The 26,831-nt window shown below is 32.8% G+C and overlaps 2 protein-coding genes across 2 annotated transcripts in view; one reads left to right on the top strand and one right to left on the bottom strand.

Annotated features, from left to right (window-relative positions):
* LOC133182120 (apoptosis-resistant E3 ubiquitin protein ligase 1-like) overlaps nucleotides 1–18,225 on the top strand; it is a 39,930-nt gene extending 21,705 nt beyond the window's left edge. The window contains exons 6-19 of the mRNA XM_061316846.1: nucleotides 892–1,055; nucleotides 1,293–1,461; nucleotides 2,498–2,631; nucleotides 2,719–2,796; nucleotides 4,773–4,914; nucleotides 5,132–5,244; nucleotides 5,368–5,443; nucleotides 9,670–9,782; nucleotides 11,590–11,769; nucleotides 12,159–12,284; nucleotides 14,923–15,111; nucleotides 15,325–15,411; nucleotides 15,670–15,845; nucleotides 17,269–18,225. Of these exons, the coding sequence (XP_061172830.1) occupies nucleotides 892–1,055; nucleotides 1,293–1,461; nucleotides 2,498–2,631; nucleotides 2,719–2,796; nucleotides 4,773–4,914; nucleotides 5,132–5,244; nucleotides 5,368–5,443; nucleotides 9,670–9,782; nucleotides 11,590–11,769; nucleotides 12,159–12,284; nucleotides 14,923–15,111; nucleotides 15,325–15,411; nucleotides 15,670–15,845; nucleotides 17,269–17,371 (1,850 nt within the window). The 3' untranslated portion in view covers nucleotides 17,372–18,225. The remainder of the gene's footprint in view (nucleotides 1–891; nucleotides 1,056–1,292; nucleotides 1,462–2,497; nucleotides 2,632–2,718; nucleotides 2,797–4,772; nucleotides 4,915–5,131; nucleotides 5,245–5,367; nucleotides 5,444–9,669; nucleotides 9,783–11,589; nucleotides 11,770–12,158; nucleotides 12,285–14,922; nucleotides 15,112–15,324; nucleotides 15,412–15,669; nucleotides 15,846–17,268) is intronic.
* The window catches only part of LOC133182122 (tubulin-specific chaperone E-like), a 59,284-nt gene extending 34,381 nt beyond the window's left edge, over nucleotides 1–24,903 (bottom strand). Inside the window, exon 1 of the mRNA XM_061316847.1 lies at nucleotides 24,898–24,903. The gene's annotated coding sequence lies outside the window, so the exon portion shown is untranslated. The remainder of the gene's footprint in view (nucleotides 1–24,897) is intronic.
* Nucleotides 24,904–26,831: the final 1,928 nt, after the last annotated feature.

Genomic DNA, 26,831 nt, shown 5'->3' with positions numbered 1-26,831 from the left:
GGTGTTAGGGTAGGGCTCTGTTGAATATATTGTGAAAATGCATTATTTCTTTGAAAATTTTCCTTTCTGCTCCTAGGTATTTAGCAAACATAATTAGTGCATGGTGATGATGAGCAAGGTTGCCTCTTCCCAAATTGTGTGAATCTCTCAGCCCCAGGGTTTAGGGCCTCTGGTGCTAAGGGGGTGGGGGAAAAACATAATTCTTCGAAAATCTTCCCTGCTCCTGGATATAAAGCAAACAAACTAAGTGCATATTTATGATGAGCAAGTGTGCCTCTTACAAAATAGTGAATTTCATGGTCCCTGGATAGGGGGGTTCTAGTGTTAGGGCAAGGCTGTGTTGAATCTATAATGAAAATGCATTACTCTTTAAAAATTTTCTGCTCCTGGGCATCTAGGAAGCAACAGAGTATGAATAAGAGATTTAAGAAGAATTTCATAATTAATAATACAAAAAGTACTTTCATAGACTTTATTGGTCAAATAGAGTTGTAAATAATAGATAAATAAAGAAACAAAAATACCCTATATTCGTACATTAAATGTTCTTCAAAGAGCAAGAGAGGCCAGTCAGAGAAGGAATGAGATTGGTTTTCTAATAATGTTCAAACACTATTGTTTTGTATAGTCAGAGTGTGATAGTGACAAATGGAGGCAAGTACAGGCAAGGAAATTGATCGATTTTAAGATTTGTTACATAGTACTAGACTAATTATTTTGTTGATCCTTGATCATCGTATTTCTCTTGCTTTTGGACAACATAGCTTCATCTATCAAATTTGTTTTGTTTTATTTTATTCTTTTATGAATCCTTAATTATATCTTGTATTATACTCAGGTGACTGTTAAGGCCCCTGGGCCTCTTTTTCTATGTCTCCTCTTTTATTATAGGCCCCATAGATGCTGGGAAGTCAGGTTTTACAAATTATTGTTCTACAATTGTATGCAGTGCTGGGATGCCCTATCCCCTAACCATTGAAACTCAGGACTCATTTGGCAATCCTGCTGTCTACAAAGCTGATCAAAACAATTATTTCAAAATTAAAGTTATAGAGGTAAAAACTTGCTGTAAATACCTGTATTACTGAGTTAGAATATTTCTTGTAGGAACAGAAGATATCTATTTATTTGGGTTATTTGAAATGTATAATAATTATTGTCATGCTGTAATGTTTTAATCTTTAATGTACATTCATAGCCTTTACGCAAAATTGATGTCTGTATGCTAGTGACTAAAAGTGTTATCCTCCATATTACAAAAGAGATAACTTATTGTTCTTTGTGTCTCCTAGACAGAAAGCAGTAGGAGATATTTCCCAGCCACCCAGATGATCTATAATCCAGACAAGAAACATCTCACAATGCACATCAAAATGGAACAGGAGGGCCATTACCAAGCCACTGTAAGCTATGGTGATGCCAAGCTGAAGAATGGAGAATTTAGCATTCTGGTTATAAATGGTATTGATTTTTTTTTTGGTTGCATAAAACAGAGTGATTTTTTTCTATTTTGGTTTTTAGTCTATTAGAATTTTAGATTTTATATGCCTTTAGTAATTTGAAAGCAGTGAATTTCTATGCTGTGTAGAAAAGCATATATATTTACATATATTAGTTATAGTACCTTAGCACTACTGCATCAGAAGCATTTTGAAAAAAGGAAAAAGTGCAACATAGTTTTTTTGATTTACTAGTGCTTATCCAGGACCCGGCACCAAAATGGTGCAGTAAAAGTCTATGGTACATAAAATTAATTTTTAGATTCTAATCTTAATTTGGGTAAAAAACATAGGTCAGGTGGTTAGGTTTTATTTGCTCTTTAAAAGAAAATGTTTGCTTGACCTCTTCCGACTCGGATAAAAAAAATTGAGTCAGTATGTAGGGAATTTTTTTCAGAAATTTTCAACATTGGTGCTTAATTTTCAAAATTTATTGAATTGAAGTTAATAATGAAATTATTTGTTGACAGAATGAGACAATTCTGGAATGAATAAAACATAAATTGTTTCTTAAGTTTGTTAAAAAAAGGTTATTATTTATTTGTTAAATAATACATTTGCTATTAAACTTAGAAATATGGCCATTAAACTTAGAAATATTTTAAAAACAGATATACAACAAAAACCAATAAGAAATGCATATCTATTTTATTTTATGGGCAAATTGTGAAATTTTCAAATATATAATTAAAACAACAATACATTACAAAATCTGTATCACACCCAACCAATATCAGCCCTCTGGCCTTTTGGCTGATATTGGAGTCTCTGTTTGATATGGGATGTGATACAGATTTTGCTATGTACTGTAATTACTTTCTGTTTATCTCTCTCTCTCTCTCTCTGTCTATTGACATTATAACATTTTTAAGACTTAAAAAGGGTTCAAAGGTTAAGGTGATTGATAATAGCAAATTGCAGGCAATAGGATCAATCAGATTTTTGTTTAAGTTGTTTCACAGTTTTATATTTGAAAAATTGTCTGATTTGCATTGTAGAAGATGACATGACACATGTAAACAAAAATTTATCAAAGAAGCAGCGTAACATCTGGTACGAGGCTCGTCTCCTCTCTGGTAATGGTGATAGTGGGGAAAAGGCCAAAAAGGTCTATGTTTATATATCACCTAAGGTAGGTGAGCATGTGAAAAAAAAACACTGAAGAATTCCTTTAAAATGATGTTTTAGATATTAATTTTTTTCATATTTTATTTTGCAGCAATTAACTCTAAAAGAGTATTACCTGAAAGTTATTGGGAAAAAGTTGTACACATGGAGAGTATGTCCAGGAACTAAGGTAAATGATGTACAATATATGCACTTGAGAGATTGTTCAGGAAAAAAGATAAACTTGTACACCTGTAGTGTGATCTAAAAACAAAGATTAAAGTTTTACTCATGGAGAGTATGTCTAGGATGTAGATAAAACATTCACTCAGAGAGTGTATTTAGGCAATATATTTAGGTAGTGTGTTAGAATTTGAAAATACTGTATACATGCATGTATGTAAGAATGAAATTTTCATGAGCAGGCGGTCTCGCGTTGTTATGCAGAAACAAAGTTTTTGCCAAAAAAGTAAAAAAAGTAATTAAGTAGGTGGAACTTGCAGAGCAACCCCACATTTGTGTTGTATGGAGTCTGCTGTATTAAAGTTACATTGTATTTTCTGTAAACTGTATAGTGCAAGCTCAGGCATTTTTTCTACTGAATTTTCATAAAAGAACTTAAAGAAGCATTTTGATTAATTTAATTTCCTTTGTTTCTAATAAGGATGAATTTGATTGTTTATGCAAATGCAATATTCTGAATTACTGAATTTGGATACTGAAAAAGATTTGAAAAAAAAAAATCAAATCAAATACAGTTAAACTTTAGTATCTGGAACACGGATATCTCAATTACCATGGATATGTCAAAGTGATTTGGAAGTCCCAACTGCTTATTCTTTAAGTATTTCACCCCAGATATCCTGAATCCTCTATTATCTTGAAGTTTTTTATGCCATGAATATGGCCGGGGCATATAGCGTTTGTCATGTCCGTCTTCTGTCCTTCCGTCTGTCCTTCCGTCATGCTTTGCGCTTAGCTCTGTTCAAAGCTCAGTTTCTCAGAAACTATACAAGATATTTTTATCAAACTTCATATGTTTATAGACATTGATGAGAGCTATGCAACTGCCTCAACATTTTTTGACTTGACCTTTCCTTTGACCTTGACCTCACTTTTCTTAAATTACTGTTTAGCTCAGTTTTAAAGAAACCATTCAATATGGTGTTATCAAACTTCATATGCTGATACATACTGATGAGAGCTATTCAACTGCATCAATATTTTTTGACCTTGACCTTTCCTTTGACCTTGACCTCACTTTTCTTAAATTAGTGTTTAGCTCAGTTTTAAAGAAACCATTCAATTTAGTGTTATCAAACTTCATATGGTGATACATACTGATGTAAGCTATTCAACTGCATCAATATTCTTTTACCATGATTTTTCCTTTGACCTTGACCTCACTTTTCTCAATTTGTGTTTAATTCAGTTTTAAAGAAACCAATTATAATATTTTTATCAAACTTCATAAGCTAATACATACTTATGTAACCTTTTCAACTGCATCAACATTTTTTTACCTTGACCTTTCCTTTGACCTTAACTTTATTTATTTTAAATTAGTGTTTAGCTCAGTTTTAAATAAACCATTCAAAATATTTTTATCAAACTTAAATATGCTGATAAGCATTTGTGAGAACTATTCAACTGCATCAAAACATTTGACCTTGAAGTTTCATGTGAACTTGACCTCACTTTTCTTAAATTTGCATTTTGCTTAATTTTGAAGAAACCATTTATGATATATTTATGTAAGCTTATGCACTTATACATAATTTGGTGAGAATTTATCATCTGTATCCAACTTTCTAGATTTCAATTTCAATTTTAAAGAAACTATTCAAGATATTCTCATCAAATTTCATACACTAATACAAATTTTCATTTTGCATTACTAATATACCCTCAGTGGGGCATTCATGTCCTATGGACATATTTCTAGTTCTTGGTTCCATTGAGTTCAAGATAATGGGGTTTGACTGTACTTTCCTTTATCACCATACAGCTAGTATACATAATGTAACCAAAATAATCTGACTTTATAAAGTTTTGTTTATCATTTGGGGGGAAGGGAGTGTTAAATTTTTCATGTGTTGCCATCATGTTCCAGCATTTGTTGATAAATTAGAAAAAAAATTACTGTTTTTATGCTTTACATTCTAGTTTTACTTTAATGGTTACAACTCTCGATATGATGCTCCAGTTATGACAATATATGATTGCTCACAACCCCATGTGACACTTGCAGCCAAAGACCGAAATATTATAGCAGCTACCTTCACCTCATTTATGCAAAGAAACATAGGTACAATTGCTTAACTCTAAAGTTTATTATATGTCATATTCAGATTGACTGGTTATTCATGTACAATAAAATACAAAGAATCAAAGTCATGATTGCGATGTGATTTTTTTTTAAAGTTTGTTTAATTTGTGCTTTATAAAGATCTGATAATGGCATTTTGATATTGTTTCAAACATATAATTTTTCAATCACATTCCTTCATTGTACTGCATTTTAGGTGGATCAGAGACATTCCAAGATAAACAAACTTACTTTTGTCAGGAAGTCCGAAAATTCCAAAAGAGTTCTACTACTGTCCTAAAAATAGACAGATCCCAGCTTTTACAAAGTGTAAGTTAGAGTTCTTGATAATTTTGCTTACATTGTGTACATACATATTTAAGATTCTAATAATAGAAAGAAAGGGAGATTGCTGAACTTCAAAAAAATGAAATTGAATACATTGTTTTACAGTCATATAGAGCCACAAAGAGTTTTGATTGCAGTGATTGGTACAAGAATTTTCAAATCACTTTCACTGGGGAGCAAGGTAACGAAAAATTAACAGCTCAAATAATAATATAAAATTTCTGTTTAAGAACAAACAAGACACATTTTTAGCTCTACTGGTCAGAGACCAGAAGAGCTTATGCGATAGTAATGTGTCCGTCGTCCGTCTGTCTGTCTGTCTGTCTGTCTGTCCGTCCGTCTGTAAACAATTTTTCAAAATGCTACTCCTCCTACAGTTTTGATCTGATTTCAATATAACTTGGCACACAAGTAGACTACACTAAGATACATAATTCTGTGTATCGGTTTTTGATTTCGATGATAGATGTTGCCATGGTTACTAAAAATAGAAATTTCTGTGAAAAACATTCAAAATGCTACTCCTCCTACAGTTTTGGTCTGATTTCAATATAACTTGGCACAGAAGTAGACTATACTAAGATGCATAATTCTTTGTATCGGTTTTTGATTTCGATGAACGGTATTGCCATGGTTACTAAAAATAGAAATTTCTGTGAAATACTTTCAAAATGCTACTCCTCCTACAGTTTTTATCTGATTTCAATATAACTTGGCACAGAAGTAGACTATAATAAGATACATGATTCTGTGTGTCGGTTTTTGATTTCAATGAACGGTGTTGCCATGGTTACTAAAAATGGAAATTTCTGTGAAATACTTTCAAAATGCTACTCCTCTTACAGTTTTGGTCTGATTTCAGTATAACTTGGCAAACAAGTAGACTACACCAAGATACATAATTCTTTATATTGATTTTCTGATTTCGATGAACATTGTTGCCATGGTTACTAAAAATAGAAATTTCCTTGAAATACCTTCAAAATGCTACCCCTACAGTTTTGGTCTGATTTTAGTATTACTTAGCACACAAATAAACTACACTAAGATACATAATTCCCTGTACCAGTTTCAGATTTCGATGAACAGTGTTGCCATGGTTACTAAAAATAGAAATTTTCTTGAAATACTTTCAAAACGCTACTCCTCTTACACTTTTTGTCTGATTTCAGTATAATGTGGCATACAAGTAGACTACAGAGATACATAATTGGTGTTATTGTTTTTTGATTTTGTTGAATGATGTTGCCATGGTTACTTAAATCAAAATTTCTGTAAAATTGTTTTAAAAGGCTACTCCTCCTACAGTTTTAGTCTGATATAATAATAAATCTTGCCACAAAAGAGACTAAACCAAGGAACATCATTCTATTTATTTCTGTTGCAAAGTTTCAAGTCCAAGTGCTACTTTTATCTTCCTTTATAAATACAACCAGTAGAGCTACAGTCTCGTCAGAGACTTCTGGTTTAGCTCACCTTGACAAAGTCAAGATTTGCTTATGCTGTAGCCCTGGAATCAACTTCCTAACTAAAGTTCCAGGAGCAAGTCAGTTCCCAAGTAACTTAAAGCCCAAACTGGACCAAGCTTGTATGGGTGCTGCCTGTTAAGATGCATACTACTAGAGCTGCTTCAGAGGCTGCATCTGACCTATATTTTATAGACAATTGAATGAGTTAAAGTTTTTGGAGCACTAAGTCTGTTTGCAAGTAACTGTAAGTCTTCCCAGACCAAAGTTCCATGGATGTTGCATTTTGGGATACAGTTTACTACTTTTTTTTTTGTATAGATACCATACAAAAGGTTCACATTGTTATAAAAATTTTGCAATGTTACAATTAACTTACAAGGTTCTTACTTTATTTGATTATAACTTCAATATATAATTTTAAAATATTGTTTTAATACATACATAAAATACATATTTGAAATATTTCTTTTATGAGTTCTGGTGTTAGGAAATAATAGTTTTTAGGGATTTACAAAATCAGAACTTTCATCTGGTGTGAGAATATGCCTTTCATATAGAAGACATTTGTCGAGGTACGTTTAGTAATGAATACAGTAAGTTAAAAAGTAAATTTACAAATATCAGATATTGATTTAAACGTTAAATGTTATCTTTAAACCTTAGAAAGTAACACATAACTCTTAAAACATCCCCCTTCCGACCTCCTAACTTTTTCAGTACAGAGTTATAACCTGTATATAATTTTCCCCTTAAAATTAAGATGTTGTGTTTCTTTTGCGTTTCAGTATATAAACCTGTAACATATGTCAACAAGGTGTATATTTAAGGATGTACAACACACCCACCACCGAAAAATTCCTGTCATTTAATTTTCGCTTTTTTTTTATATTTTATACACGTCTATATATACAATAGATGCACATTTTGGACAAAATAGTCGAGTCGTATTTGGGCAGGAAGTTCCCAAAGTTACCCCCTTTGGTTGTTCACTCGCAGAATAAATTTTCAATCGGCTAGATATATATCCTTGATTTTCAAAAAAGTCCAGCTAGTCTGGCTGTCAAATTTCATCGACTCATTCATTTAACTATTAACCACACAAATAAAGTATTTTTGTAGAGGTACACATCACCAAAATATTTTTTGAAGAACTGAAACTGAAAAAGTATGGTTCATTTAAGCCTTGAACAACGCCTATTTTTCAGTTTTAATATTTTTTTTACGAAAAAACCTGTCGTTTAATTTTGGAAAAAATACTTTTTTCATGTAACTGGTTACAAAAGTAATCTTGATAATTTTTTGTAATTTTTTAAATGAGCTGTTTTGAATTTATAGCGAAAAATCACCCCTCCCCCCTTTTCTCCTTAAGTCATGTTTCTCAAGCGTCTTTCAGACGTGGGACGAAAACATTGTTAGATCTACAAATACACATGAAAAATTCCAAGCTAGAAAATATCTTTTGCTTTAAAAAAATTATTTACATTATATATCAGAGTTCTTAAACTTTTCAGTTCATTGAAATGCAGATGTATAGGTAATTTTTGATGAATCCCCCCTCTTTTTTTGGGATGCAGTCATTAGAGCTTGATGAAACATAGGTAACCCTCCAGATATATATTTAATCTTTTAAATCCCTGAAGTACCAATTAATTAATTCATTCATTCATGCAGATTTAAATTCTGGCAACTAGAATAAGAGTTAAACTATCAACTACTAGAATAAAACTTATATATATATATATATATATATATATATATATATATATATATATATATATATATATATATATATATATATATATATATATATAACTCGGACCATTTCAGTAAACAATTCTGTTACATTTTCGGTACTTACTTAGTATATATTATAGTTTTCAGTTCCTGAGTTCATCAGAATTCATTGTGTCTTCATAACTGTTCGACAAACAAGGGGAAATAACTCAACTAGGGGAGAGGGAAAATCTCCCACATTTTTAGATTTGTTCTTCTTTGATCAGTGAACTTTTGGAAAAGGGTTGAAAAACTTTTTTTTATATATGGCTTATTCTTAATTTGAAGATAGACCCATGATCTGGTAATGCGAATGTTACATAGCCAACTGTAACAAAAGAAAGTAATGTATCATAAAAAGATGAAGAATGTTGTGCTAATATTGATCATGGATACGAGTTTCATATAAAATTAAAGAAATTTAAGACATAATCTTTCTTTTCTTCCCTTTTTATGGAGGAGGGGCAGGTTTTAAATCAAAAGCGCAAATAATCAAGGATACGATTTGGTATTTCTAAAGAAACCACATCAAGCCCCTAATCCCATTTTCTTATAATTACGTCGGGATTGATTCGGTCGTCATTTTGACACTTTATTATAAACCTCAAGTTAAACGTTTAATTGAAATCACAAGAGTTATCTCCCCCAGTGTGTTATACGTCTTTAAATCAATCTGCTGATACACATGTACTAATCTAGTGACCAAGGGTCAAAATTAAAACAAAAAGAACACACTTTTAAGAAATTAAATGACTTTCTTTAAGTGACATTTCAGTTTTATTTCTCTTAAATTCAAATCTACCACATATAATATGTATCTCAAAAAGATAATGTAATGTGAAAGGAAGTGATATACCAGGTATTCATATTATAGCCTTGAGTTATTGTTTGAGAACAAACAATCAATCAGCTAGCCCATGCGTCTTTTAGGGGACTGTCTTATACTTTTAATGGAAAGAAAAACAACATTCAAGTAAAATGTTTAATACTGTGATTTTATATTTGGTTTATTCATCTCATTGAAATGGCCTTGAAATTATATGTCCATCACAACTCTCTGAATAAAGAAAGGATAAAATTACACAAGATAGATATCCTCTGTAAATTAAATGAGTACAGTTATTTATTTACCTCACATTTTTGTATTTTTATGTTGTAAATGTAGGACTAGACTGGGGTGGATTGAGAAGAGAGTGGTTTGAACTACTTTGTAGAGAGTTATTTGATCCAGCCAATTCAGATTTTTTCCATCGATTTACAAGTGATACACAGGGTCTTGTAAGTGATATTACTTTCAGCTTTGAGAAATATATATTACTAGTATCATGCAGTTTTAGATTGATAGAAAGAGTTACTGCCTTTAAACGAATATTTTTATATGCAATTTTTTTTTTTTGTACTGTAGATCACTAAATTTATGTGACACCTTATTTTTTGGTTTTTATTAGCAAGACATTTTCATGAATTCTTGTTATTTTTTTATATAATCTATACTAAAAAAAATATACATGAAAATGAAAATTTCACGAATACATGGTCTTGCATAATTACACGAAAGTGAAGTTCTCATGAATAAAAAGTGATTTAGAGTAAGTCAATTTCTGAGTATTTGTTCATCTGTCTTTATGTCTGTCTTCTTTCACATATAATGCTTTTCCGATCAGCAACTGTTCATTTACCCTCTGTCTGGTGACTAATTGTTCATATTTGTAACTACTCGTTAAGAATTGGTGGACCAATTTCAACCAAATGTGGTGCAATGCATCCACAGGTAATGAAGATTTAAGTTTATTCAAATAAGGGACCATATTAGGGGAGATGGTCAGAAAATAGCAAAAATAGGATGGGGTAATGTAAAATCTTTTTTTTTAAGATTACTGAGCCAGAAAAGACTAAACATATGTGAAAGCTTGCTTAGAGTAGACTCAACTTTGTTCAAATCATGTCCTCCTAGGGGAAGAAAGTGTCTACAATATGAGATCAAATTTTTACATGGGCATTAATAGGAAAAATATTTTAAACTATTCTTCTCAAGAACAGCAAGGCCACAATTAGAGAAGTAAATTTGCAAGCATCCCCCTGTAGTGTAGATTCAAGTTTGTTCAAATCATCCATAGGGGAAGGATGAGACCACCATAGGGGGGTCAAAAATTTTACATGGGAAAATTTAGGAAAAAATGGATCTTTTTTTTTTTAGTAGATTAACAGGACTTCGTCAAATCAATAGTAAAACATGGAGTGCAGATGCAGATTTGTTCTGATTTTGGCCCCCTGGTCAAGGACAGAACCATTAGAAGGGGCCAAAGTTTTATATGGGAATATTTGAAAATCATTTAAAATCATTTTCTCAACAAAAAATAAAGCACAGCTACAATTAGTCATATTGACATGAAGCATGTAGACTCCAGTTATTTCAAGCATAGCTTCAGAGAATAAGGTTGGGCCACAATATTAAATGAGTACAGAGTTTTATATAGAAATATGTAGATATTTGCAAGAACAAGAAGGCTACAATTTGTAATCCATAAAGTTGATAACGGGTCTCAATTTACTGTATATGAAAATTTTTGAAATTGTATTCTGTATGTATGTGTAAATGGTAGCTTATTTATCTGCATCTACATATTCATTTGCCAGGAAGAGGATGGTGATGCAGGTGAATATTGTGGTCTATAGGTTTCTTTTATTTTAGTATATGGCTATGCTTATTGAATGAAGTGAGTTAATGAATACAGTGTGATTTACACCTACCGGTATTATGGGGTTATTGAACTTGTATTGGTAAATATTTGAACAAGTTGGCTGACAGTGTACAAATGCATTCAGAATGTTTCAGGGCATACCCATATATGTATTGCAAATTTAGCATTCAATAAAATGTCAAGATATTAAATGCTAAAAATTCTCTAGGCTTCTCTTAGTTTTTAATTATAGACTATTTATTGGCTATATAATAAATATATTATTTAGTAGATCAAATTATGGTAAAAATCATGATTGATGGTTAATTTGTAAAACATTATATAGTCAATATGCATGTATGAGAGAATTCTGTTGATTAACATGTTGTATCCATTGACAATAGGTTCATCCAAATGGAAAAAGAAGTGTGACTTCCAAATTAAAGTATTTTGAATTTGCTGGTAAAATTGTTGGGAAATGCTTATTTGACTCTGCCAAAGGAAGTGGTTACAGACAACTGGTAAAGGCCACATTCTCAAGGTCGTTTTTAGCTCAGTTAATTGGATTACAAGTGAATTACAAGGTATGTTTTGTAAATGTAAGTGTTCTCAAATTACTGTAGATTCCTTATTTTTTGCGAGTACTTATTTTCGCGAAATGGCCCTTTAACGTCAAATCGCAAGAACAATAATTTGCGAGTGGACGGTTGATCAAGGGATTTTACATTGATTTCAACATCATAAAAAATAAAAGCGAGTAATTTTATTTCACGAGTGGAGCTTCTCGCGTAATTACGCGACAATTAATTCTTTGCGTATATTTAGGAATCTACAGTAATGAAATGCATTAAAATTGGTTGTATATGTAGGAACATTTTAAATAAGAAGGATGCACAAAGTGGTTCAATCTTTATCTGATAGAAAAAATGATGTATTAATAGTTTACAAAGTAATACTTGCTTTTCTTGTGTAGTATTTTGAAATGGATGACCCTGAACTATACAAAACCAAGGTGAAGTATATTCTGGAGAATGACATTGAAGACATGGATTTGACCTTTTCAGAGGAAGAGTACTCAGCTGAAGGTCATCTTATGAAGGTCAGATTTCTGTTCCATTCATTTTAAATCTCCAATTTACATACCAAATTACATTCAAGAAATAAAAAGACAATGTCAACATTCATTTATATACAAAATGTTGCAAAAGAATGATGCAGTTTGATTTTATGCAATGAGTTCATTAAGAATGGAATGGATACATGTAGCTGTCACTGTGGATAACTGTGTTCATCATTGTTTTTATAAAATGCAGATACCCTATAGTAATCTATACATTCGTCTGTCTCTCTCTTAAGAGACAAGAACATACACTGTAAGTATATGTATACCAGGTATACTGTTTATATTATATACACATGTAGGTAGAGAATGGCTAGAGAAAGACACCTACAGGTCTCTCAATTAAAGGCCATGCAAGGTTAAATGTCAAGAAAATTGCCAAACTTACCATTTCACTTCATGAATATGTCTGAATGATCAATCTTCAAGAATGTTGACAAACTTTTATGTTTTCTTCTAAAGAAGAAGTACCATAAGCCGATTTCAAGCTATGGAGTATCTTTTGGCAAAGGGATGAAAATTTGTTCAAATGAAAGTCATACCCATTTCCCATTTGAGATAATTAATAAATAGCACAAAAAATCTCCCTTTGAACCACTGGGGGAGAAAAAACAAAACTAAGCTAAAAGCTCCCATATTTTTTTTAATTTTCAGATCATGATCCATAGGGATTGAAGTCTAATGTAGGAATATATGGGGGAAAAATCTTTTAATTTGTTTCTAAGAACAAAAGGGTAATAATTAGTTAGTTTTAACGATTAATAATTCTTATATAGTGCACCATAAATTCAAATTTGTTCAATCTTGGTCTAGGGGGCTAGGAAGAGTCCACAACAGGAGCTATCAAAATATATTGGGAAATATATATATACCCGGTATTTATAAATCATTTCATCTGCAAGAAGAACACTAGAACAGGGCCAAAAATTAATATGTTAGCATCCTCACATACTGCAGGTGAAATGAGCCTTGGAGGCAAGGTAGGCCACTAATGGCCCAACTTATTGTACCTTATATACAAATTTATATAATACAGTAAAACATGCATATAATGAAATGCCAGGGACGGACAATTTTGCTTCATTATATGTGTAATTCATTATATCCCTTAAACACCCAATTTTACGTTAACGCCCCCAAAATCTACCTGATTCCAGATCAATAATATACAGCCTGTCAATCACAGAAAAAACAATAGCTACTGATTTGATTGACAGGCCAGCTACCCGTGCTACCTGATAATCTGAATTTGCAGGTTTTGAAAATGATTGCCTGGTCACGCGTCAAACACTTTCATGTACTGCGTGAAAATACCACTTTGTGTATACATTCAGGTGTAAAAAAAAAAAAAATCAAGTCGCTGTTATATTGGTTGGTCATTTTATTGATATAATTAAGAGTAGATAATTAAACCTTGACTTCATGGTATTTTTTTTCCAATCTCCACTGCTGTTTGGTACTATTTAAAAGCGATATGATGTTCATGTCCAAAAAAAATGTAACTCTTTTTTGAAGAAAAACTAGCGGCTCAATCTTTTTCAATTACTGCCTTGGACTTTGATCCGGAGAGGAACGAAGTTCCCATAGCAGCTAAGACTGATAATTCTTCCAAGCCCCTTTGCCTAGATTTTAGTAATCACCGTAATGCCCGTCGACCCTACATTTGGGTGCACAGAAACTCAACGCGAAGCCCGCCAGTTAAAATCATGACAAAATGAAATAGAATGAATACGAATAGTGATCAATCTTAATTAAAATCTTACAAACAGTACAAATCTGTGAACACGGACCTTCGGAAATGCTGAATATTTTGGACTACCGGTACATTGTTTGCACTGGGAGAAAAAATAAATACATGCATTCCGATTGTGGTAAAAATCCACACGCCGGATAAATTTGATAAATGGGATTTTTTAAATTTCAACATTCATACTTATTTAATAAATTTTATATTAAAGTTGTATTTTTTGCTCAAAATTAGACACGAAACGCGTAATATTGACCCTGATTACCAAAGACAGATTTCCTGTGTAATGCAACGTGTATAGGGATTTTTGACATCTTGAGTATTGGGGCTCTCCAGGTAAATAACAGAAGTACTACCAAGACCACTCCCCTTCCTCAGAAAACAGTACAGTAAAAAATTTGGGTGTTCAATATATTTAAAAGTCAAGGAGAATGAAAATTAATTTGTTGTAAGCATCAATTGTTAAAAGCGTGTTCACTCTAAGCATGTTTTACTATACAGAAGAAAATAGACTGAAATTTTTTTTTCAAGAACAATAGGGCCACAATCATTCAGATAAATATGCAATCATCCTTTAGGAGTGCAGGTTCAATTTTATTAAAACCATGCCCCTTTCCCTGGGGTATTGCTACTAGAGCAGGGTTAGAGATTTACATAGGCTAGGAAAAGAAGTGTGTAGAAAAATGGGCCTCAAGTGAGATTATGTTTCCTCAGCCTCTTGTCTGGTTGTATGTTCCTGTTATTAATAATTAAAGTTCTAATGAATTAATTAATTCACCTTAACAGTCTGCACTCAATTTTTAGATACATTACCAGTATATATAAAATAGAAATGAAATAGATATAATCTTGATATTTATTAATTAAAAGGTGGTGGACCTGGTACCAAATGGATATAAGATGTCTGTAACTAACGATAATAAACTTCACTACCTGAATTCCCTAGCTCAATACCGATTGGTCAGTTCCTGCCGGGAGGAAGTAGAAGCCTTCCTAAAGGGACTTAATCTGCTGATTCCAGATAATTTGCTCAGTATATTTGATGAAAATGAATTGGAGGTGATTTGCATTCATATGATTTATACCTGTACATTTCTTTGAAATCTGCATGTGCATGAAAATTCTCCTTTTTTAAAAAAAATAATTCAGTGCACAATGATAATTACATAGTTTGATTTAAAGTTCTAGAAAACCACATTGCTAATCAATTTTAATGTATCATCGAATGAGAATATGAGCAAAACCTATTAAGATGTTTTCTGCTTTGTGTAGCTGTTGATGTGTGGAACAGGAAATTATAGTGTAACGGACTTCAAAGCACATGCTGTGATAGATGGAACTTCATACTCATTCTTTAAGGTAGGCAGCGTCTTTGTCAAAAGTAATAGCTCATAGGATAGTGCTCATTATTCAAAGTAATTACTTATTTTGAATGATTTATGTAGAAATCTAATGAAAATGATTATTTTAAATGAAAATTGAAAAAAAGGACTCATAACATTGAATCATAATGAATCTGATGATTCTGTAATGAAAATATTTTTCACATCATAATATTAAAGATTAGATAAGAGAATATAATTGATAGTTTCTAATTTGACTTTTTCTGTTTGTTAGGTGTTGGATTGGTTTTGGACGGTAGTGGACAGCTTCACTGAGGAGCAGATGGCTCGCCTGCTCCAGTTTACTACAGGGTGTTCACAGCTTCCAGCTGGCGGATTTGCTGACCTCAATCCAAAATTCCAGATCTCATTTGCTCCCACCTACAACACACTTCCCACAGCTCATACATGGTATTGTGCTACAATAAGTTCTATCATGATTTCAGAGCTCCACATTAAAGTATGTCCACTTGTCTGTACCAGTGAAAAATTATGACAGACAAGTGCACTTGTCCGATTGGACAAGTGATTTTTCTGTGCAGAATCTTTTTTTTAAAGTTGAAAATGAATGCTTAAATAGTAAACTTCGATCCCTATCATAATAATGAATTTTGATCCTGGTTGTCAAACTCAATCAAGATTGAAGTCTACTACGGAGGCATTACTTTTGATTTTAAACTTCGATTAGTTGCATGGATCTGACAAAGTTTGCGTTTTCAGTATTGGGTAGGAAAGCTGTAATAAACAAAGACAAGGGTAATAACAAGAGGAGAAAAAGGCAAATTAAAGTTTGTTGACTACTTATGATACAACTGAGTTGAAAATAATCATAGAGTAGACTCAGTGAATACATAGACTAGCTCTATGTCAATTTACAATATTTTTCAAGTTGTTGAGTAGTTCTTTATAGTTCAAAAATAAAAATTATGTCCAGACAAGTTAATTTCCTAGACACTTTCCGAATAGACAAGTAAGAAAAAGATTTAATGTAGAGCTGTGGATTTAGTATACAGTTATATAATACGTAATCAGGCAATAATTTCGGAATGTATTTTCCCAAGGAGTATCAGGTAATAAATATATTTCTGATCAAGGTCTTTAAACAAACCCATGCAAAAGGATATCAAGTAACTGTCTTTTAAGGCTTTCTAGATACCAAAATGTACAGAAACTTACAGCTTTACATCTAAAAAAAGAACTTGAGTTGTAACTTAAGAAAAGTATGATAAAGTGACACAGAAGTCATTTTCTTTTTTGGCTTGAAAGATACGAGGTAAACAAAATATAAACTCAACAGCTACATTGATCTTGACTTTTGAGTTTGTAGTATGACCTTCAAAAATGGCACTCCACCTACTGTAAATCAAAACTTTTCATGACACCTTATTTTTGCAAGATAGTTATTTTCTATTTATAAGCAAGAGAGAGTTTTCACAAATTTTGGTTATTGCTGTATAATGTATAATTATATAAGGAGTTCTTGTGAGTAAATGTTTTAAAATAAAAATTATGCAAAATGATAAAAGTTCTGTTAAATGAGAAAGGAATTACATTGACATATACATTTACTTTAAGAAGTTATAGTTGGCCAGGCATAATGGTAAATCAGTTAAAGGTCAGAGATTTGAACTTGGAAGGAGCAAGACACTGGGCAAGAAAAAATTCACAAAAGGATATAAAGGATAGATTTTCAGAATTAGGAGGCAACAATATGAAAGTAATGATAGACATCCACCTGGTTGCATTAATGTTTAATCGTCAGAGACAAATCATTGTTTAGCAGCCAGTAATTAACTACATGTATTTCATTACAATATTTCAATATTTCTTGCAGCTTTAACCAGTTGTGCTTACCAGATTATGACTCAATGGAGAGCTTGCACAGATCAATTTTGATAGCCATCAATGAGGGATTTCAGGGTTTCGGCCTAGTCTGACCTATCTTCAGCACTGCTTTACTGATCTAAGCAACTACTTCAAATCCTGCCATTTCAATGCAAACTGTACAGTTTTTTGTTTAAGATATCCTTTACTTGTGTACAGAATTGTCTCCTGTACACTTTTGTTTCTGCAAATTTCAACACAAGACACAAAACATGATTTCTCTTTTAGGTCACCTGAGTCACTCAGGTGACCTATTGCTATCCGTTTTTGTCCGTCGGTGTGCGTCGTGCGACGTGCGATGTGCGTTAACATTTGAACATTTTTAGCTTCTTCTCTGAAACCGCTCAACCAATTTCAACTAAATTTGGCATATAGCATCTATGGGTGAAGGGGAACAAAAATTGTGAATTTCATGGTCCCTACCCCCCTGGGGCCTGAGGGGTGGGGCTAAAACCACCAAAATTAATGCAATCTTTAAAAATCTTCTTCTTTACTCCTGTACATCAAGCAGTCAAACTGTTGGCATCATTGTAATAAGCATTGAGTCATCTACCAAAATTGTGAAATTCATGGCCCCAGGGTCAGGGGTTCTGGTGCTAGGGCGGGGCTATATAGATCACATAGTGAAAGTGCATTATTTCTTTGAAAATCTTCTTCTCTGCTCCTGGGTATTAAATAAACTAACTAAGTATATAGTTATGATGAGTAAGAGTACCTCTTCCAAAATTGTGAAATTCATGGCCCCAGGGGCAGGGGTTCTGGTGTTAGGGCGGGGCTCTATTGATTATATAGTGAAAATGCATTATTTCTTTGGAAATCTTCTTCTCTGCTCCTGGGTATTAAATAAACTAACTAAGTACATAGTTAGGATGAGCAAGAGTGCCTCTTCCAAAATTGTGAATTTCATGGCCCCTGGGGCAGGGGTTCTGGTGTTAGGGCGGGACTCTATTGATTATATAGTGAAAATGCATTATTTCTTTGGAAATCTTCTTCTCTACTCCTGGGTATTAAATAAACTAAGTATATAGTAATGATGAGTAAGAGTACCTCTTCCAAAATTGTGAAATTCATGGCCCCAGGGGCAGGGGTTCTGGTGTTAGGGCGGGACTCTATTGATTATGTAGTGAAAATGCATTATTTCTTTGAAAATCTTCTTCTCTGCTCCTGGGTATTAAATAAACTAACTAAGTATATAGTTATGATGAATAAGAGTACCTCTTCCAAAATTGTGAAATTCATGGCCCCAGGGGCAGGGGTTCTGGTGTTAGGGCGGGGCTCTATTGATTATATAGTGAAAATGCATTATTTCTTTGGAAATCTTCTTCTCTGCTCCTGGGTATTAAATAAACTAAGTATATAGTAATGATGAGTAAGAGTACCTCTTCCAAAATTGTGAAATTCATGGCCCCAGGGGCAGGGGTTCTGGTGTTAGGGCGGGGCTCTATTGATTATATAGTGAAAATTCATTAATTCATTGAAAATCTTCTTCTCTGCTCCTGGGTATTAAATAAACTAACTAAGTATATAGTTATAATGAGTAAGAGTGCCTCTTCCAAAATTGTGAAATTCATGGCCCCAGGGGCAGGGGTTCTGGTGTTAGGGTGGGGCTCTATTGATTATATAGTGAAAATTCATTAATTCATTGAAAATCTTCTTCTCTGCTCCTGGATATTAAATAAACTAACTAAGTACATAGTTAGGATGAGCAAGAGTGCCTCTTCCAAAATTGTGAATTTCATGGCCCCTGGGTCAGGGGTTCTGGTGTTAGGGTGGGACTCTATTGATTATATAGTGAAAATGCATTAATCCTTTGAAAATCTTCTTCTCTGCTCCTGGGTATTAAATTCAGTAACTAAGTACATAGTTATGATGAGCAAGAGTGCCTCTTTCAAAATTGTGAATTTCATGGCCCCTGGGTCAGGGGTTCTGGTGTTAGGGTGGGGCTCTATTGATTATATAGTGAAAATGCATTAATTCTTTGAAAATCTTCTTCTCTACTCCTGGGTATTATTGAAACACATTAAATACATAGTTATGATAATCAAGGATGCCTCTTTCAAAATTGTGAAATTCGTGGCCCCTGGATCAGGGGTTCTGGTCTTATTAAATATTCATCAAAGACCAAGAGATGCCAATGTAAGAGATTTCAACAAAGGATTAAAATAGTACAGAAGCATTGATAATTTGTTAATATACTGTATAGTGATAGTGATAAATGGGGAACAGATTAGAACCTAATTTATGAACTGTTAATGAATATTAAGACCAATTATTTTGTTGATCATGATCACCCTATTTTTCTTGCTTTTGGGCAACAAAGCTTCACCTTTCAGTTCATTTTATACTCTATGCATCCTTGAAATTGTTGTATCATACTCAGGTGACCGTTAAGGCCCTTGGGCCTCTTGTTTATGCATACTGTACGTATCTTTTTTGATATCTAAACCATTGTTGTTTATTTTCAATGGTATTCTGCTTTAACAAGTTTTGAAAATGCCTATTTGACAATACACCTCTACCACATAGGAAGTGGGATATTATTTGAATTGAAAATTGTCCATCATCTGTCATCTGTTAATTTTGTACATTGTTTTACTTCTTTTACAACTGAAACATATATACAATGTAACTTTATTAGACATAAATTGTTCTTGAATTAATAAATTTTTATCTCTTCACATAAAATTCTCATCTCCTGCCAGGAAATATCGAGAAATAGATTTAAAGGGGGGGGGGGGGGGGGGGGGGAGGGGAGTATGGTCTTCGTAAAAAAAAATCTTTAGAATCTTTGTATCAACAAGATTGAATTTTCTTAGCTTCACTTGGTCATTGGCTATAAAAGTCATTTACCTTAAAATCCAGATAAACTACAACAGATGCACAGAGTTTTAGAATATCAATATATACAACTGTAAGTATAATTTGAGAAATAATTTTTCAAGAGTAAAATTTAAAAAATAAAGTTTGTTCAGTGCAAGCTCTTGAGCCAAAACAGCTCAATCCATACAAGATTAAGAATTACATGGGAATATATAAAAATGGCTCCAAAAATAGTGTTCTTAGATGAATGATACAATTTATTGCAATTTATTGCAAAACTGATATTCAAGTATAAATTCAAATTTATTCAAACCATGACCCAGAATGAGGACACAGAGAAGTTTATTTTTATACATTTGAAAAAAATATATTTATTAAAAGATTTAAAGTTTGACTAAGGAGTTTTTAAATAAAATATTTTTTTTTTCAGAGTGACAAGGCTAATATTAAAGAAAAATAATTAAATTTTTCAACATTTGTATTGAAATTTGTTAATTTCTTTCAAAGACAAAATTACTTAGGTGAGCTTTGCGTTCCTCTAAATAATTGGTTGGTTTATTATTGTTTTTAGCTGACCTGAGCCAAAGGCTCAGGTGACCTTTTCTGATCGAAGGGTGTCTGGCATCTGATTGTCATCTGTTGTCTGTAAACTTTTAACATTTTCAACTTCTTCTTAAGAACCACTGGGTCAGTTTTAACCAAACTTGCCACAAGGCATCCTTGGGTGAAGGGAATTCAGATTTGTTCAATTTAAGGGCCATGTACTTCACCCTCTTTCAAAGGGAGATAATTAAGAATTAGTTAAAATTTAATGGCATCTATTAAAACACTTTGTCTAAAAAATAACTGAGTCAGAAAGGATGAAACTTTTGTGCAGCTTCATTACGTAGTTTATATTCAAATTTATTCAAATCTTGACCCCCAGGGCTAGGGCGTGGCCACAATAGGTGATCAAAGTTTTACATATGAATGTATAGGAAAAAATCAACATGGAGTCAAATTAAATATGAAATTACAGAGCAAATTATTTTTTTTTAAATCTGCTGGGCAAAAATGATTAAGGTGAGCATTGTGGCCCATTGGCCTCTTTTTTCAGCCCCTAATTGTCAGGAAATAAAGGCATTTCTGCATGACAAAGAGTCAGTTTATCTATGAGTGTTAATAATTCATTTTTCCAAAAGTTACTCCCCCAAACACTTCATTTCAATAAAACTTAACACTAGTACAAACTTTCAAGATAACTTTATTGAATTTTGATTACTTGTACAATTTAATGTCATTGTCACTTTTATAAAAATGGGAAAATCTTTGAAACCCATTGAAAATGCTAATCTTCTCAGTTTTTTGTTATTTTTTTAAATTAATTTGAGTATAGATAACACTGTGTAAAGTCATCATTTAAGGTACATATTTTACTGTAATAGATTTTTTTCTTGGAAGAATGACTTATTAAACATGCTGTTTTCTTTGACTTGATTTTAAAAATGGGTCAATTGTTCTACTCTAGAAAAAAAATAACTAAAGATTTAAAAATAAATGTTACAAGTTCAGAAGGAACATTTTTCTCTAAGCTTGTGAGTATATATGTAAACATGTAATACATGCTATTCTGTTCTGTTGTAGTTATTGAATGCTAAAATCTCGTTAAAGACTTCTGGAAATCAGTTAATTTTTTGTTCAGAAACTGTGCAATATATTTTTATTATTCAACAGATTTTTAACAGTTATACATTTTGTAGATGTAATTGTTATTTGCTTCAGGTTTATTTAAAAACCCAAAATATTCGGAGTTTATAAAAATTTCCTGTGATGTGTTGTACATCAAAGGTGCAATATATCTTTATGTTCTCAAAGCATTAACCTGGGAGAGAAGGGAACAGATGTGAACTAGGAGAAATTAAGGAAGTTTAGAGGGAGAGAGATAGAGTGTGTGCATGGGGTGGGATGGAGGCGTTGGTCTCAGTAATGTATGTAAATAAATTCTGTTTAAATGTGGGACTTGCATGATCTCCTCTTGGATATCTTAAATATTTCCATTTTTTAAATATTATAATTTTACAGTTATATTAACAAATGGAAGGGGAAAAAATGTTTCCGATGTATTTATCACTAAATTATAATACATTATATATATATATATATATATATATATATATAATATATATATATATATATATACACACCTGGTTAGAATTTTTTCTCCTATATAAAATGTTGACATAATTTCTAATTTGTGTAAATACTCCACTATCATAGATAGATATTAATTATTTAGCTTCATTTGTATGTATTATTTAAATTAAATAAAATACTGTTTTGAGTTTATGTTGTTAATATCTTTTATAAGTACAAGATAAAATTGCAAGACAGAGATGTCCTGTATCATAAGTTATTTGTTATCCAATGTCATACAGTCAAACTTCATCAAGAACTCAATGAACTTCCAACTCACTTCAACATATTGATACTTTTGTTCGAGATACTGAAGTTCGACTGTAATTCATTGAAACCTGTGATATTTTGAACTTTGGTTCAAACCCCTGTGTTCATATATCCATAATAGTTTAATCCCCCTTCAAGACTTGCACATTCTGGCTCTGAAATGATATGATAACTCCTTAAGATTTATTGCTCTAATGTATATAAAGTTGGTCATAAGTATGAAGGGTGTAAATAATACAGAGGCAAAATGTTTTGGTCTCACCACATTTTTTCTGAATCTTGTCACTATTTGGAACTTCTCTAGCCGATCACAATTTAGACTTTGACGCATTTGTATATGACCATCTTGTGAATGAAAATAAAACTCTAAAAGATAACAGAGAACATGATGCTCTTTGCACTGAATAACATGAAATATGTGGAGGTAACGAACAGTATTCAAGCTGAAAAGTCCATTAAACATTACAAAATAGGAGCATAGCAAACACAGACCTCTAAGACATCAGAGGTGAGATCAGGTGCTATGGAGGAGTGAGCATCCCCTGCCGACTGGTCACACCCACCTTGTGTTCCTTATCATGATCCGGAAATAACGGAAATTCTGTCAACAAATCAGTGTGTAAATAATGCCTAACAATTACATGTAGTAGGAAAAAAAGTCAGTCAGCATTTGACTTGATGAAAGATTGTATTTGCTGACAAGGTCATTGTAATGACCATAGAAATTACGAAATGTCGACTTTAAACGAGACTGGTGATATTCTTGTTTCATCAACTTGTTTGTCAATAATTTACCTCGTTTTAGAAATTGTTCATACGTAGAGCATGCTCTTGCATATCGAATCAACTGAGAGATATCAACCCCGTATGCAGGTGATAAGGGTATATTGCTGCATAAGTAAGGGAAGTTGACGATTGAAGGTAAACTTCATCACGTTTATCATAAAGCTATGTTGTTAGATTACCATTAACGTCTTTTTCTAATAAAATATCCAAATATGAAACAGGTGTGTCAGACTCTGTGGTATCTTTTATCTCAAGCTCACCGGGATATATCGTGTTGACATAAGAATAGAAATGACCATTGTTAATTGACAATACGTCGTCGATATATCTAAATGTCGAGTTGAAGGCCACAGCAAGTGTTTTCTTCTTTTCACGTAAAAGATTTTGAACAAATTCTGCTTCATTTGAATACAAAAATAGGTCTGCTAATAACGGGGCGCAACTGGTACCCAATGGGAATTCCAATAAATTGTTGGAAGACCTGTCTCCAAAAACCACATAGATATTGTCAATCAGAAACTCGAGCATCTTTTAAGGAGGCTGGGGGGTCAACAAATTAACCATCAGATATAACTTATTTTTTTAGATATGATATCTTAAGCTGTCAACTATCATTTGGCAAAGAAAAAATTCATACATTTTAGTTTTAAAATTTGATCATTTTTGTATATCTTTATATGGAGCTCTTCTTCTAAAGGAGATCAATATAGTCTAGAAATGGTCACGACCACCCGTTTCAGAGTACTTGTGTGTACAATCAAATTGTTATTTAACAAAGTAATTTTGCAAATGACCAATGACAAGGTAAGTAAATTTATGAGTTCCATTTTTATTGAAAAAGCAGCTGTCAACGATGTCAGAAAGTCTGGACTTTAATTTATCGTGGGTAATAGTTGTATATAATTAAAGTTGAAAAGTCGTAAGTTTTTATGTTGTTGATTTTGGTAAAATTTTGTGATTTTTAAATGTTCCAAAAATTCCTTGGAATTGTTTTAGTATCCACATCTGATTTACACCACTTTTCGAATATATTGTTGCACAGTACTCTTGAAGTTTCTCCTGCACTATACTGTTAATATCTTAGTGAGGAGTAAAGAAAGAGGCTTGGTAGAACATTTACTGGAAACCGTTATGTATCTTTGTTTGTAAGGATTTTTATGAAGTTTCGGAATCCAATATGAATATAGATATGGTAATTCAAATTCATTTTGGTTGTTGGGAATATTAAAAATATTCAAAACTGACATATGATTTTGAAGAATTTCCTTCTCAGAAAGGGGGCTATGGGTATAAGTTGGATTACCACTTGTAGAATTAAATACCAGTTCCTCTAAAATACAATTAAAATATAATGAGCCTTACAAACAAACACAATGTTCTTACCTGCTTTGTCAGCAGGAACCAGTACATACTGATCGTATAATCTATCTAATTGTTTTTTCACTTCTGCTTTATTGAATACAGAAGGATAGATGGTTTTCATACTGCCCCTCAATCGTTTAATGCGAAATTTTAGTGTCAATTAAGTTCTTTTTCATGTTTGACCCAACGCCTGGCGTAATCCTCTACAGAATCCATAATATGTATGAAATTACTACGCCAGTTGAAGGATCGGGGTTCCCTAAATTTTGGCCGTTTTAAAATTAGTGATCTAAGGTCCTCATTATTTACGTCACCAGTAATAATTAACGTGTCCAGCAGGATTATAAGGGCGAAGAAGAACATGAACACGAAGGATGATTATGTTTCAGATATTCGATATCCAGGCCCTGTAAAGTTTTCTTGTAATTAAAAAGTTTGGAAGCAATAGTCGATGTGTATTTGTAGGGAATACAAGGGGTATTCTTCAACTTGAAATATGGTGGAATACAAGTCTGGACCCTTTTGTGATTAAGAATATTACTTAGGCATATATTAACCGCGTCAATTCCTTTGTTGCCATATTGGAGGTTAAGGGAAAATAACGGGTTATTTAACTGCATTTTCTTCTGTACAACGTGGCGGTTTAAAAAGCCTATGATTTGCAATATCCATAATCACAGATCCGAGCTTGTATTTTAAAAGGAATTGAGCTCTGGCGAGTACTTATGCTAAGATTTCATTTCAACAGTGGAGTCTGTCAAATCAATTTCTTTTATACAATCTAAAATCCCTGTCACACCAGGGCTGCGTCCTCACGGCGATCCCACAACGTCCACAAAAAAAGCAGAGCACCGAGGTATGCGCAATAGAGTCTCGTATAGCGCTGAAAGAACTCGGTGGGATTTCAAAGTGAAGCGGTTGGGTTGCCTAGAACGCCATGCGACGGCGTGCACTTTGAGCATGCACAAAGTATGCGCCATGCATGGCTCTGCGTTCTGATAAAGACGCAGTAATGGTCACCGTAACAGCGCTGTAAGGTCTCAAACAGCGCCACAAGAACTCCGTTAGCGCGCTCCAGTGACGCACATGATCGCAGTATGGACGCAGTGGCATAGTTGACGGCGCTTGCACAGAAACCTCTCGGTGTCGAAAGAACGTCTTGGAACGCAGTTAGGGCTTTATAAACGCTTAGTGTTAACTCCTTCCACGTCATGAGCACTCAGCGGGAGCGCAATCAATCGTCAGTAAGAACTACGAAGGAAATTGCTTATATATTATAGCACGCCGCTTGAGCTCCGTATAACCGCCTTGGTCGCCGTCAAGACGCCGTGACATCATATATTAACATGATTAATCTTTCGAAAATTTAAATTGAATTTTCCTGACATTCCACGGCGATACCAGAAATTCAACAACGCCGTGCCAACATTGTGGGAACGCAGCCCTGCTGTTACAAGGGCTTTGCAAACAATCTCTCCCTTGCAACGTCATTTTGGATTTGTGTAAAAATATGGAACAAGAAACAAAAGAAAGACAAACAAACGAACAAACAAAACTAATGACCTTTAAATGTCACAAAGAGGAGCACCTATTTTTTTTTAAAAGACATTTTCATGACGTCTAAAATAGGCTCAGATATATGACCTGCAATTCTATTCCAAACAGACGAACATGGTAAGGAGTGTTGACAGCTATCAAACAGATAAAATGGTCAAATGACAAAAAAAAAAGTAATGTTTTTAGTTCTTTAAAGAATAAAATAAAAGGGATCGAACGAGATAGCATATACATATTGAAATTAAAGCTAGGAATATTTCAGAAGGGTACAATCCAAGCATAGAGATAAATAAAAAATGTATTTTTTTAATATAGAAAATTGGTATCAAAATACAGTCTTGTATCAAAATTGTTGGAGATTTATGTCTGATGAGTGTATTTTTCTTTCAAAGTTTGCTTTACAGCAAAATTTCAATCTTAACTCCAAGTACATAATTGTTATTTGTACTATCTTCAATTGCTTTAAAAAATATACCAATCCAGGCGCGGAATTTTGGATTTTTTTTCCAGGGGGGGGGGGGGGGTCCATCCCAGTCAAAAAAAAAT

Source organism: Saccostrea echinata, unplaced genomic scaffold (assembly GCF_033153115.1).
Source record: "Saccostrea echinata isolate AGI-Se365-2 ecotype Australia unplaced genomic scaffold, CSIRO_AGI_Sech_v1 ptg000009l, whole genome shotgun sequence".
Lineage (NCBI taxonomy): Eukaryota > Metazoa > Mollusca > Bivalvia > Ostreida > Ostreidae > Saccostrea > Saccostrea echinata.
This window is presented reverse-complemented; position numbering and strand designations above follow the sequence as displayed.